The 14,337-nt window shown below is 44.7% G+C and overlaps 2 protein-coding genes across 8 annotated transcripts in view; both read left to right on the plus strand.

The window, feature by feature from the left end:
• LOC309706825 (semaphorin-3D) overlaps positions 1-3,256 on the plus strand; it is a 104,004-nt gene extending 100,748 nt beyond the window's left edge. The window contains exons 17-19 of one of the 3 annotated variants that reach the window (XM_082533729.1): positions 503-660; positions 1,166-1,340; positions 1,410-3,256. In XM_082533729.1, the coding sequence (XP_082389855.1) occupies positions 503-660; positions 1,166-1,340; positions 1,410-1,687 (611 nt within the window). In that variant the 3' untranslated portion in view covers positions 1,688-3,256. Of the gene's footprint in view, positions 1-502; positions 661-1,165 lie in introns of all 3 variants that reach the window. The other 2 variants (XM_082533728.1, XM_082533727.1) reach the window with 2 other exon arrangements.
• A 548-nt stretch (positions 3,257-3,804) lies between these two features.
• On the plus strand, positions 3,805-14,337 carry smpd4 (sphingomyelin phosphodiesterase 4). Of its 5 annotated transcripts, none has more exons than XM_082532792.1 (20): positions 3,805-3,932; positions 4,283-4,371; positions 4,480-4,566; positions 5,580-5,716; positions 6,010-6,085; positions 6,266-6,374; positions 6,643-6,695; positions 6,787-6,938; positions 7,060-7,192; positions 7,889-7,954; positions 9,596-9,733; positions 10,904-11,058; positions 11,290-11,380; positions 11,468-11,565; positions 11,912-12,075; positions 12,393-12,598; positions 12,679-12,909; positions 13,029-13,160; positions 13,247-13,375; positions 13,714-14,337. In XM_082532792.1, the coding sequence occupies exons 2-20, from the start codon at positions 4,333-4,335 to the stop codon at positions 14,032-14,034; spliced, it is 2,517 nt and encodes an 838-aa protein (XP_082388918.1). In that variant the 5' UTR covers positions 3,805-3,932; positions 4,283-4,332; the 3' UTR covers positions 14,035-14,337. The 5 variants fall into 5 exon arrangements, with proteins under 5 accessions (XP_082388918.1, XP_082388917.1, XP_082388919.1 ...); XM_082532791.1 differs by having other exon boundaries at positions 3,806-3,932; positions 7,889-7,960; XM_082532793.1 differs by having other exon boundaries at positions 3,806-3,932; positions 7,889-7,960; positions 9,596-9,685.

The raw sequence follows: 14,337 nt of genomic DNA on the forward strand, positions 1-14,337 counted from the left end.
CCTGAAACCTTTGCTTTTTCTTTTTTGTGAACAGAAAATCCACTGAATCACTCGTCTCACCTGAGAAGGAACATTTAATTACTGGTATTAACTATCAGGAGCTGACAGCACTTTTTAAAAATGGTCGCCTTGTATTTTTACAAAATAAGTGAAATTAAGGTAAAATGCCTGTTGTTACCATGGTGTTCTGAACACGGGCATATGGCGCCCTCTAGTGGATGTATCGCATAACTGCGGCTTTCTCTGTTTTGTGGTCAAAAATAACAGAAAACTCATTTTTTTTTTTACAGTTAAGGAAATCTTTCATTTTACAGTTCTATGCAAAAAAAAAAGTGCTTTTTCCTGTATAATCTTTTATCACCTGTGCCGTCTCACATTCAAACGAACATAACTACAAAAGGAAAAGAATCATTTCCATCATTTCCCTGGGAGCATCACACCGTGTGCAGAGCTGTGAAAGCAAAAAAGCAATGCCCTAAGGGTTTTCCTGTGTCTTTGTCAGATTCAGACTCTGTGGAGGTGAAGGTGGTGTACGGTGTTGAGGGAAACTCCACCTTCCTGGAGTGTGTTCCTCGCTCGTCCCAGGCGGAGCTCAGGTGGACGCTGCAGGTCTCAGACGGCCAGCAGCAGACTGTCGGTCAGACACATGAAAGCAGAGAGGTGAGTTTACTGCTCTCTTTTCAGTTTTCAAATTAAAAGCATTCAGGTTTTTACAGATGTTGACAGTAGAGTCTTCTTCTTCTCTCTGCTGTGGCTCATTCACAAAAAACACTATCATGACTTTAGTCTCTGGATTTTCCCTCTAAACGTTCTCCTTCCTCTGGTTTTATTTGTATATATTTTTAGTCCCGAACCTCCAAAGGACAAGACATTAACAGACATTATTTTCTGGCTAAATCTGAGCAAACAGAAACAGTGTATCTCAGAAAGACTTTGTTTCTGCCTGACCAAGATTGGACGTCTAAAAGATGTTTAGAAAGCGAGGCCGTGTTGCATATAAACCCACCAGTGGGCTGTAGAAACAGCTAAAATCCGAACTGTCCCACTGTCATTAACTACCATTGTTCCAAAATGCACTACTGCACACGAGTGCACACAATATTCTGCTGCACCTCCTTGAATACAAAGAACAGCTCAGACTGAACTTTTGCCGTTCTTTCCTCAGCTGCCTCAGAGCGACGACGACCACTCCTTCCACATGAAGCGAGGCTTGCTCATTCAGCACCTGGAACAGGCCGACTCGGGCCTTTACACCTGCACCAGCCACGAGCACTCCTACGCCCAGGTCCTGGCTCGATACCGCGTTCGCATTATCCCCAAGCACAGCCTCAACCCAGCTCGCTACATGCAGAGCCACAACCCCAACCTCCCGGGCCCAGTGATTCTGGGGAAAACTGGCCCGGCCGGAGGAGGAGGGATTGCTGGGTTTCTGAGCCAGCCGGGCTCCCCTCACGCACCGCCTTCTCTGCCAGGACATGGGAACTTGTGGCTGCCTCAGCAGCTCCCTCTGAGGAGCTACAAAGACCTGCACAAGGTGGGAAGCAACAGTCTGACCGTGGACGAGTACTGCGAGCAACTTTGGTACCGCGAGAAGCGCCGGCAGCAGAAGCTGCGGGCGCTGAAGATGAAACAGGAGAGCAGGAAGGCTCGCGTGAGGAGGAACAACCCTCCCGAGGTTCCTCTCTAGTCGCCTGGAGGATCAGAGACTGCCGAGGACAACAGATCCTGTACATGCAGAGGACACGCTGGGGTCAAGTCAAGAAAGTTTGCTTCCTGAGCAAATAAAGCCGGCCAACAAAGTGACACTAATGATAATTTACCATTAAAAACTAATATTCCAGAAAAAGAGATTTGTTTGTCTTCGTCCTGAACTCTTTAGTATTTAGAAAGACTTGGAAATGGAAATATAAGGATGTATGTAGAAAGATAGAAACCTGTATCTGTCTCTGAAGTCTTGTTTTTGTAGCTCATTTCATGCTTTTATGAGCTGTCGCTGATAGTTTACAGGCAGATAAATCATTTGGTAGAAAAGTAGTCCAAGTAAGTGTAAGTTAGTTTGCAGCATTCTGTGACAGATGTGCTGATAGATATGAGCTGCAATTAAAGTTCCAGTTATTCACCTATAAACAAAAAAAGCAAGGTCCGATTTAAATTTGGATGATCTCCCCTTCAGGGTCATCTTTGTGTGCAGCTCTGGACTGATGGCATTGCTGCTGTTCTCAGGTCAGCCCCTGGAAGTCTGTTTGAGCCTCTGTGCTGCACACTGGAGCTTGGCCTTAGTCATCGTTCACTTTACTCACCAGGGCTTTTTCTCTCTGTGACTTTGCCCAGTTTTCTGAAAATGACATTTAAGTGAAACGGTCGCTTCGATTTGTTGCACAGGACTTTGACCGATTGATTGAAAAATAGCAGCAGTTCTGTAATCAGTCTGGAGCTGCATGAGAAGGCGAGCTTAGAGGGGAACTCGGATTTATTTCAGACATGCTTTTTCATTTTTATGTGGTTTTTGCCCTGATGACAGCATTTAGTGGGCTTTCAGTGCAAAAAATGAAACAAGTAAATTAAAAGGTCCCTAAAACTGTTTCTTAATGTGTTTCCTTTTGCAAGTGAGGATCTATAAAAGCCAAAATTTCTGCCATGCATGTTTTACACACCTCAGATTGACCCTTTTTATTATTTTCATGTCTCTTCTACGTGTTTAAATATTCAGACCTTTAACACAGCTCAGTGGCTGGCGTGCAGTTTGCATCCAAACTCAGGTTTGACTGACAGTTGGAGGGGGATCTCAGACACACTGCAGACAGACGCAGCGTATTTATATGATCTAACTTGCTGACAGCAGACTCCAGTGTTTGCCCAGTTTACTGCTTCACATGTAACCCTGTTTATTAGAAACTATCGAGAGTTTTCAGCAGGCATCTATGTTTGTTCTGAGACGTAAGCTTCACACATACCTGACGGATTAAAGGCCTCGATGGAAACGCACACATGAAATGGACCTTGCTTGAAACATTATGTATAGCTCTTTACGTCCATGTATATTAAAGAACTCTATTTTTCTAGTTTCCTTTCTGTATCCTGTAGAATTTACTGCATTTTGTAAGTTTATATAAACCTGTGTTTTCCTCATAAGCAAATTTCAAACTTTTTTACTTCACAGCTCTAATAAGCTTCCAGACCGTGTAATGTCATCGTCTTTACTGTATGTGAATAAGCCACAAATGATAACTCAGTGAAAATAAAACAAAGAAAAACATTTGTGCATTTTCTTTTTTGTTCTGGAGTTTTTGGCTGAATTCTGGTTGAGCTGCACGGTCCTGGGCTCTAAGCACAGGTCTCCACACATCGCGCCCTCGTGTCCTCTTCTTGGAGTCTCATTCTGATAGTTGGAGCAGAAAGATGCACATGCGTGCCCTGCTGGAGGTTGTTTTGTAGCCCTACTGGCACCGTTTAGCTCTCCTGCAGTGGACCCTGTCCTGGAATGTCAATTGAGACTGTGCTGAGACATAAATAAAGTGGAAAAAGTGAAAACACGTAAATAAAAACGTTTTGTAGAATTTAAGTAAAAAAAAGTCAGACATAGAAAAACAATTTTTTTTCAGAGTACATAAACAATATTGGAGGATTGTTTTTTGTTTGTTTGTTTTTTTATTAAAAGAAGAATAAAATAGATTGTTGTTGGCCGGATTTACCTCAGACGTGCGCAGAAGGGATGGAAACGTTCGGCCTCTGAGGGAGAAATTGACATTGCAGTGCATCAATAATTCCAGCAGGTGGCAGTAATGTACGATAATACGATCATCAACCATCTGGAGTGAAGTAAAACACCAACGAAGAAGAGGAGAACCAGTGTAGTCGTATTTGAACTGCACTGATGGGAACGCGGTTTCTGGGGAATTGGCTGTAGTTTTGAAAAATAATCGCGAGAAAAGGTGAGACGGTGCTGATTTGAAAGCGGAGAATGTGTTGTGTGATTGTGACGTGTGTTGTATTTAATTAAAGGCCGATTTAACGACCATTACTCTTAGTTTAAGCTACTATTAGCTGTCTGTGCTAGCTCTATTAGCAGCCTTTGCTAGCCCGCTCGTGCTAACTTGAGTGCTGCTTTTGATGGATTGTCCTCCTGCTGAGGATTCCTTCAATGGCAGACACTGCAGTCTCTTTAACAGCACGGTTGGCATCCACTTCTGTTAGTGATAAGCCAACAAAAGTTTCCCCGTTAAACGTGTTAAAACTGTTAAAGTTAGACTTTTGATTAAAGTTTGTGTTATTGCCACTGCAGCAGGATCCAGGTGGACTGTACAGTTGTAGAAAGAAACATCGGAGTCCTTAATGGCTAATCCAACGTTACAGCAGCCCAGTTTCCTGCTGGTGAGTCTCTGAGTCCTGCATCTCTGACCTGACTTAGTTATGAAGTCATTTAAAGGTAATAACTCCTCTCTGGTCATGAATATGTTGTGACATGTGATGTTGTTTCAGGCCAACCTGAAAGCCGATGCTACCACCAAACCTCTCCTGCAGCGATGCCAGGATCTGGTGAAGATCATAGATGAGTATCCTGCAAAGGTATTTATCCCTGGATTCATTTTATTTGCTGTGAAAACAGTCGGTAGAATATCTGCTGGAAGGTTTGCATGAACTCCCACATGAGAAATAGCTGCAAAGATATTTTCAGACCGGGAGATACAGTAAGGGAATTCAGGCAGAGATCAGTTTAAGGTTTCACATTCACTAATTGCGTAGTTTCATTTTGAGTGTCATGGATTCCTCTCAGAAGAAATTTGAACTTTGAACTGAACTCTGAAAGATGTGCACATAAATCCAAGATAACTGAATTGTTGGAATGCAGCCTGCTTTCAGATGCCACAGTGTGACTGCAAGGCCCCGTCTGTCATGAATCTAATAAGTTTTGGTAGGACACGACATTGGATGCATGTAGCCTGCACAGTGAACCGGGACAGACGGCTGTTTGTTTGCATGCTACTTCCTCTCTGGTGTCGTGATATCAGGCAGAGCATTCATCATACAACTAAACGTCCCGTTGACTCTTTGTTTTGTTTTTTTGTTTTCTTCTTTCTTGGAGGCACAAACATTTTGTTGTACATCTGTTCTTTTGTGTCATTCTGGGCAGTCCAACATTTTGTGCTGCATTTTGGCTGGTAGTAAAAGAAGATCACATTATGATCTGGTTACCCTGAATGCAAGTTTGAGGCACTTGTGCTTTGGCCTCACTTTTCAGGCCACAAATCTATTTCTGTCATCAGTCACAGCCCAGGGTTGTTCGGTGTTTGCGAGCTTCAGACATTTGTGCCCCAGATCAGTGGAGACCATTGTTTCCTGAGGCATGTGGGGGTCTCTGTGGATAGCTGGGGTTCTGTTTGCAAGCAGCTGTGGGTGTTTGCTGAGGGACACAAAGGATGAGTGCAGTTTTGTTGCTCTCTGTTGGCTCCACTGTAGTCAGGACTTGCAGTGTCACAGTGAGATGGAGGCCTGAATATGTTTATTTGTCAGGCAGACAAACGTGTTTCTTATTAGTGTGTGTGTGTGTGTGTGTGTGTGTGTGTGTTTCCTGCCTGTAGGAGCTGCACCTGATCTTTCCTTGGCTGGTAGAGTGTGTGTTTGGCAGCCTGGATGGTGTCATCGCTGGCTGGAACCTGCGATTGCTTCATTCACGGAGCAACGAGTACAACATTGTTATGGACTTCCTAAATCCCAGGTAGCTTCATATCAGCTGAGTGGAATATCATGGAAACCTGCTGAGGTTTTTAATCTGTTAATAAGATTCAAAATATTTAGTAAATTTGGCAGAAGGAGAAACTCGACCTACGAGGTCAGACGTGTTGAAGTTCTCTGCTTTTATGACTTTTTTTTGCCCCACTGAAGAGCACGTCTAGTATATTTTTAGATGTCATATAGCGCTTCCAATTGTAATCTTTTTGTTTTCTAGAATGTCATGCACTCGTATTTTTAAAATATTAAAATATTTTTTTATTTCTCTCTTTTTTTCAGTGGTCCAATGATGAAACTTGTGTATAAACTTCAGGCGGAAGAGTACAAATATGAAATACCAATCAATTATCTCCCAGTAAGAATATTTGCCTCGTCACCTCTGGCTGTTGTAGTCAGACGTTTGAAGTTAAATATTATCATTTTATGTTGGAGTGACTGTTCAGACACACAGAGCTGCTGTAACCACATCACTGGTCCTGTATGGATACTGCAAAATGTCTTTTGGGAGAGTTTGAGACTGTTTTAATTTTTCTAGGGTCCTGTGAAAGCCTGCATCCAGGAGGGCGTTCTCCCAGACTGCCCGCTGTTCCACAACAAGCTGCAGTTCCCTCTCTCTGGTCTCCTGACGCTGAACATCGCTTTCAGTATCCTTTGCAATGCAAACAGCAAAGTCTGAGTTTTCTTTATGGAGCTCTTGAAGGATTGATGAAACAATCACTTGTAGAGCTGCTGGTTTTAGGACCAGGTCGCCCACATGTATCTGGTCTCTGTAGTCTAACGGAAAAAAATCTTTGTTTCCAAACGTCTGAACCATAAATGTTTTCATTTCTGATTTCTTATGATTTCTTAATTAAAGAAGGAATGAATTATGCTCTTATGAGATCAGTCGGGTTGTTCCTTAACCTTCTTCAGACCCATTTGAATTCTTCATGTTCAATTTTGCCTACTGTCTCATCTCACCAAAGGTGAGGTTGCCACTAACACATTATTCACTTTTATATTTTTTTTATTGAACCACCTGATCAAAAACTAATAAGCCCTTTTTTATGATTTCAGAACTACCCTCCAGGGCAGTACGGGAGCTCCACAGACAGCGCCTACTTTGTGCTGGTGGACACTTACCTGAAGTACTTCCTCCCCACTGAAGGAAGCGTTCCTCCTTCCCCTTTCTCCGACTCCAGAGGCTCTGTTTCTGCTCCTTCACCGAGGTACTAGTGACAAGACGAATCTTTAATGGCAGAAACATTTGAATGTTTAATACTGTGTAACACAAAAATCCTGCATTTCCTGAAAAGCTTTGATTTCAGACTCTTCCTGTGCCTTCAACAGATCGTCCAGTGTTTCTTTTGCCAGTTACGGCATCCATAGCCCCAGTCTCCTGAAGCATCACATATTCCATCAGCCCTCAGTGAACGCTGACCCCGCAGCCCAGGAAATCTGGAGGTCTGAAACCCTGTTACAGGTAGGATGCAGATACAGCTCTGGGTCTGCCTTTGTTTGGACTGTGGACGTGGATATGACTGCTGTAACTGGTATTTTTAGGTGTGATTAATCAGCTTATTTCTTGTGGAAGTTGCAGGAACCGTCCCAAGAAAATCTAAATCATACTTGATTTCAATTTCTTCAATCTCCCCTTCAGGATCATCTTCAGCACCGCAGCTGTCTTTAGATCTCTCACTGCCACTTCTGTTCTGTCCCACTGGCTCTGTGACGGGCTGTGGATCCTTCACTGTGTCAGAACAGCCCGACTTTAAATCTGCAGAAGTTGTGGGCAGATAAATCTCAGGGGTGTAGTAAATTTAATCCCAGTTTTCTGAGTGTTCTCCTTCAGACTCCTCAGATTGTTACAGTGGACAGTCTCACCTTGGAGGACCAGTTCACGTGATGTCACGTGTCGGTTGTGGCCAACGGCGTCACTCTGCCTGCTTAAGTTTGAGTCGTGGTGAAATCAGAGACGGTGGTGTGAGTGGTCAGAACAGGACCACTGCCTCACTGAGGTGCAAGAAGATGATCTTCAGTGGAATTTGGCTAGATTTGGCTTTAATTATGACTCGTACTACACTTACTGTTACAAACAAAACATTTGAACGGCAGTGAAGAGACTTCACAGAAATGACTAATGATTAATCCTCAAAATATGTGTTTTGATCTTCCTCAGATGTTTGTGGAGATCTGGCTCCATCACTACTCCTTGGAAATGTATCAGAAGCTGCAGTCTCCTCAGGTAAAGGTAAGATATGTACATTTCCTCCCACACACACACCCCTGTCCACTTCGCACGGCTGATTGGCTGACCACAGCCCCTCCTTCACACCCATGAGGTCCCGTGATTTGTAAAATACATAAATCATGTTGTTGTTGTTTTTATTATTATTAGTTAAGCATCTTCAGCCTCGTCTCTGCGTATTCACTCCTCAAGCAGCTGCTCTGCTTGAGGCATCAGTTTGTAGTTGAATACTTGCTGTAAACAGCCTCTTCGGTCTGAGCTTAGAGCTCCTGCATAAAGCGATTGGGGCATGTTCCTGGTAGTAGTGCTTTTGCTTCCTACCACATCCTTTGCATGCTGCATGTCCGTGTCAGCAAGCGTGTTGCTGGTATCTTCTCCATGTGTATGTGCAACACAGCATAAAGTCACGGTGGAGTGGATCAATGTGTGCATAAATGTGTGTCTCAGTGCGACAGACGCTTATGTTGGTGTTTATTTCACCTGCACTGTATACAGTGTGCATGACACTGTAGATATACAGCATGTGCTTAGACCCCCTCATCTGTATTATTATTTATTACACGGTCAGCATGTTACCTACTTGAATATCCACCCAACTGCAGTTTCTTTGCAGCTGTGCTTTTGTCTGCAGTTACCTGAAAGTCAAAAGTGATGCACGTTAGCTAAGATAAGAGCTGTGGTTACAATGTAGCTGCCATCACCAGTGTGTGAATGTGGATGACTGGTTGTGTAAAGCGCTTTGGGGTCCTTAAGGACGAGTAAAGCGATATACAAATACAGACCGTTTACCGTGAGACTGCAGAGGAAACGGTGGACTCCCTGTGTGTGACATTCTGACCGTCCCGAAGAGTAAACGCGATTTTAATTGTTGTCTCCTGAACTTGTTAAACGCTGTGTGAGGTCACTGTGTCTGTTATATATAAGAGTGGAGTTAACCTGCAAGATTTTGGAGGCGTGCTGTGCTCATTTCCAGCACCACTTTTTCAGCTTTGCATAATTCACAGTTCAGTCCGATCCAGTCCAGTTTGATGCTAATAATTACTTTAATCTTACACACAAACCCCAAAATCTTACAGTGTTGAGTTCCCTCTGTTTGTGTTGAACAGTAGGAATGGGAATGATTTCCGTTTGGATCTACAGTGACGGGTTAAAAACACAAACTGGGATTTTTCCCGCTCGTTTTTTCACTCTTTCCTGGTTGATTTGGGGGTTTCAGATACATTTTCAGTATTAATGAACAAAGCCTAATATTTTGGAGTGAAATGATTCCCGTCCCTACAGTCACGTAACTCACGTCTGGTGTAGGAACGGCGTCTGCGTCGCCCCCAGCCGTTCATTTTGTTCCCAAAGTCACTTTGTTGTCTTTGTGTCTCCTCTCCTGTCTCCTGCTCTTTTTCTCCTGAATATTTCCGGCCAATTGTTTGTCTGGTTGCGCTCTCGCTCCTGTTTTTGCTGCCTCCTTTGCTCCTGTTCTCACGTGTAACTTCCTCCTGCCACCTTTTTCGTTCCCTGCCTCCTCTTCCTCACTTTTTCCCCCTCTCCCCCTCTCTTCACTGTTGCTCCTCCACCTTTCGTCGTTGTCTTTCCTCTTCCTCATCTTCCTCTACCCCCCCCTTCCTGGTGGTTACGGGTGAACAGCTGGCGCTGCTGCAGTACCGCCTCAGTATGTCCAGCATGCCGTGCCAACCCCACGCCCCACCAGGCTCTGGGACCCTCCACACCTACCAAGTACTTTTACCTTTTCATTCACCCCCGCCCCTCTGGGGCCTCCTGGAGGTAAACCTCAGCCACTCAAGCTCACAGTCAAGGTTACTTCTCTGGTAACAACAACCAGACGATGTCATTCCAGTCACCGGCCTGTAGATGGCAGATGATAGCAGCGGCTGTTTAGCTTCATTCTGCAAGCTTGTTTAATAAAAAGCGCAGCTCTCTGTTCATTTAAGATATTTTAATCATAGTTTCAGGGATTATTTCTACTTTAGAACTTAGCCATGCTTATTGACTTTCAGCTGATTATTAAAAGACAGAGATTGCCCACATTATACGGTAACAGCGTTTAACTCTTTGGCTGCTGTCGGTAAACCAGAGGATGATTGGCCTGTTTCCTTTGAGTCTGACTGTAAATTATGAATTTTACAGAGAAGTATCCTTGAAAGAGAAAGTAATCCAGGAATGAAGCTTTGAAAATGAATCTGGTTTGGGTGTGGTTCTTGCTTTTTCTTTTTTTTTACAGGCATGCTTTTTACGCTGTCTGCTGTGCTTTGTTGTTTTTGTAGTGTTTCTCTCTATTGGCAGCATTAATCTTTTGAAAGCAAAGATACTACTACAATCAAATCAGAACTTCTTATTTTAAGAAATGATTTCTTATCAAATGTGACATTGATCATTTTTTCCATGCCAATCAGAAACATGTAAATATCATTACTTTCCTCGCTTTGCTTGTTTGTTTCCTGATGATGTCCAGACGAGGAAACGTGCAGCTGGTTGATGAAGCAGCTTCGAGCACTGAGGTCCCACCTCTTAGTTTCTCACAGTTTTAATATATAAATAATTTTTTAATAAAACAGGAACGTTAGGGTCACTGAAGGGAAACGGTAAATAAATTAAGTGTTCAGGCGAAACATTTACAAGGAAAATATGCAAATTGCAAAGTGTGTTTAAGTTCAGTGTCAGCGGAAGCTTTTCATCCGGAGTTTGTGATGTTAGCGATCACACTCAGATTAAATTCAGTACGGTATAAATTCCTTCATGGTGCTCCAGAGTCAGTCCACACCGTGTGAAAGCCCTCCGGCTCCTGAGTGTGGGACCTCTGTTCTCTCTGGTAATTGTTTGGCTGCTTGTGGATTGGGACGCATTGCGATGGCTGCTTTTTCCATCAATCCTGGCTGCGATTGGGCATATTTGGCGTCATGTCCGAGCACTGTGTGTGACCGCTTCCCTCTGCAGGAGCCCTTTAGCCTGACGGAGGAGCACGTGCTGGTGGTGCGTCTCCTGGTGAAACACGTACACGCCTTCTCCAACAGCCTGAAGCCTGAGCAGCTGTCGTCCTCGCCCTCCGCCCACTCGCACACCCACACCAGCCCGCTGGAAGAGTTTAAGAGGTCAGTCACACACGCTGCTGTCAGACTTTGTGGAAGTAGAACATTTATTACTAAAATAAAATATTAAGTAAGTAAAGCAGATTTGATTGATTTGGTTGATGCTTTTAGATATGCATCATGTGTCAGCATGCAGTAGTAGCTTCTCTACAGCCCTGACTTTAAATAAAAGAACAAAAGCAGGAAGTGGATCATTAAATGAAGGTTTTAGTTAACTTTGTGTTTCCCCCACAGGGTGGTGGTGCAGCGCTTTGTGCACCAGAAGCTGTACCTGTTCCTGCAGCACTGCTTCGGTCACTGGCCTCTGGACGCGTCTTTCAGAGCGGTAGGTCTCTCACATCCTGACGTGATCGCTTGTTTTGCTCCATGAACACGCAGTTTGCTGCTACGAGCGTATTTTGTCCGTGTTCAGGTGTTGGAGACGTGGCTGAGCTACATCCAGCCCTGGAGATACACCGGGGAGAAGCCAAACCCTCAGCCCGACCAAAACAGAACCGTGCCTGAAAAATGGTGAGCAGAGTGGACTCTGAAGTGCTCGTCCATAAAATCTTCATCTTGTTTTTCCTCCCTTTGTGTCGTTGAGCCAGCATTTTGTGTTTGTTATTATTTTATGTTCTGGAGTTTGTGTTGTCAGTGTATACTTCCTGTTTTACTTTGAAGGTCTGTGTGGTGTCTAATTAGGAGACATATTTAATAGATTTTTAATGAAACCTGATATTTTGGGCTTGTCGTTCTTTTTGCTGACTGAGTCATAGCTCTGACTCGGACCCTCAGAGAGGTGAAAGTCTGGGGATTGTTGCTGTTTTGGGGTTCAGACTGACAGATGAGGTTCTGATGATAACTTTCTCTCCTGCAGGGAGTCCTTTGTTCATGAGAACCTGCTCATGTACACGAAGCTCTTCCAGGTGTTTTTGAACCGAGCGGTCAGGACCGATCTGGTGAATGCCAAAAATGCGCTGATGGTCTTCAGGGTGGCCAAAGTCTTCGCTCAGCCTAACCTGGCAGAAATGACCCAGAAAGGTGACGAGGGACAATGCTGGGCTCATTAGTATTGTTCACAAATCTGCATATGAGCATCTGAACTTTCCATTAGCTCATTAAGTGAAGTGTTAGTGTTTTGTTCTCACACTGGTTAAAAATAAAACCTTGATGACATGGATCTGTTTGGATATCTTTTAGAAAATATGATTGGCATTTTTCATATTTCTTGACACTAATATAGAAATGAATCATTACTTGGTGAAAAGTTACCACCAATGATGACCACGTGACTTAAGGCTGCACAGTGGCTTTGTCACTTTGTTGTCCCACAAACACCTGGAATCGTCTCCCTGCAGGTGAGCAGCTGTTCCTGGAGCCCGAGCACGTCCTCCACCACCGGCAGCCCCGCGGCTACCTGACGCCAGCACAAGGAGGCAGCTACCTGTCGTCACGGCAGCGGGTGGTGACGGACATGGTGTTCAAGGTGAAGAGCCACGTCTACGGTTTGGAAGGACAGGACTGTCAGTACAAGCAGATGTTTGGCACGGAGCTCAGAGGAGCGGTAAGTTTACCTGTGTAAACCACAGAGGTACAGAAAACACCTGTGTTGCTCCGAGTTTTCACCTCCTGTCCATCCCGCAGGTCATGAAGCTAATCCAGATCATTGTACAAGCCAGACAGACGGCCAAGAGGATATCAGATCATTCGAGTGAGGTGGCGGCTAATAAATCTTTCCTGTCCTGGTTTGGACTCGGTGCATCTGATCTGAACCACAGCTTCCCCGGAGCCGAGCCAGAGGAGACCGGAGAATATCTGAAAAAGACCCACGAGTTCCTGGACAGAGCTTTGGAAAACCTGTGCCAGATATTTAAGGTCAGATTAGTCTGGATGTTTTTATTCACTCCCAGCTTGGAGAATGCAGCACGTTCATGTAAGCCTGTCCTTTGTTTGAAGCTGGGCTCTGTAACAGGAGGGTTTTTGTTGTTTTGCAGCTAAACCAGGGGCAGCTGAATCAGCTCATATCAAACCTGGGCTCCTTGGAGGATGATGGCAACAGCAAACAGCTGCCAGACTGCGTGCAGAGTGAGAACGGGCTGATCCTGACTGACCTGGGCCGGAGGCAGGTCAGTATGTGATCCTAAAAGAGGAAGACGTTAGGGTTATGGATGGAGGAGAACTGCCTAAAGAGATCGTGTGTGTTTTTCTGCAGATCATAAATGGACTGCGCAGGTTTGACATTCACTATCAGGGAGACCCGGAGCTGCAGCCCATTAGGAGCTATGAGAACGCCCTGCTGGTCAGGCTCTTCTACAGGATCTCTTCTCTGATTAATGAGAGGGTGAGTGCTGTCTGTAGGCAAGCCTGCAAGGGCGTCGTAAATACGACTCAAGAAGGGCTGAGAGTAGAACACAGTAGAAACAGTCGGGGCACGTGAGGATGGAGAGCAGCACAGCGACACGTAACAAAGGACAAATGTAACCTTTGTTTTTCAGCTGTCTTCAAACTGTTGCCGCCCTCACCCTTTCATATTTTTAACAGTTTCAGTTCTTCAAAACACAAAGTACAGCTTTTAAGCTCAGTAAGCAGCTGCTTCACTGTTTGTGCTCACGTGTGTAAATTTCATATTTGACTGTGAATGAAACACGTGCTCGCGTGTCTGTTGTTGCCCCCTCACAGTTTGGACGACACATGAATGCACTGTGCTCGCGTCCGGACTTCCTGGGCCGTCTGGGTCGTCACTACCTGACGAATCTCGATTCCAGCACCAAACTGAAGCACAGCCCGATGTCGCGGCACGTGCTGGAGAGGAGCCAGCGGCCGAAGCTGAGCCTTCGCCCGCTGGCCAGCTACAGGACCATACTGCTGCTGCTTCTCTTCTACGTGTTTGGAGCCCTCCTGTCGCTCGGCCCTATCTCCAGCACCGTGCTGCTCCTCGCCGGCGGCTTCCTGTACGGACTTCTCATGACGCTGTTTGCAGACAAACTGAAGACGCACTAAAGCTTTTGACATGTCTGGGGAAATAAATCGTTTTAATCTCTTGAAAGAAATCAGACTGTAGTCTGTTCACAGATGAGTAGAGCGAGCACGGAGGTGGATCGGCAGCTCTTCAGTTGTTGTTTTTCGTATGATTTGTGTCGTCCAGCCTTGTAAATAATTGGAGAACATCTCAGCTTTCCTTCTGTTTCTGTTCCTCCCCAACATCTGAGAACAGGTGGAGGCCGAAATAGTCAAAGTGCTGATGGAATAAAGAAGTTGAGTTTTCGTCTAAACGACTCATTAAACTGTTTGCACTCTTTTGTA

Source organism: Aulonocara stuartgranti (assembly GCF_965226115.1).
Source record: "Aulonocara stuartgranti genome assembly, chromosome: 5".
Classification (NCBI taxonomy): domain Eukaryota; kingdom Metazoa; phylum Chordata; class Actinopteri; order Cichliformes; family Cichlidae; genus Aulonocara; species Aulonocara stuartgranti.

Bases quoted from the DNA above. Each gene is read 5' to 3' on its own strand.
- smpd4 (XM_082532791.1), top strand. From the start codon at position 4,333: ATGGCTAATCCAACGTTACAGCAGCCCAGTTTCCTGCTG. The intron at 11,059-11,289 runs GTCAGTCACACA...TTTCCCCCACAG, and splicing joins CCGCTGGAAGAGTTTAAGAG to GGTGGTGGTGCAGCGCTTTG. The intron at 12,076-12,392 runs GTGACGAGGGAC...GTCTCCCTGCAG, and splicing joins GGCAGAAATGACCCAGAAAG to GTGAGCAGCTGTTCCTGGAG.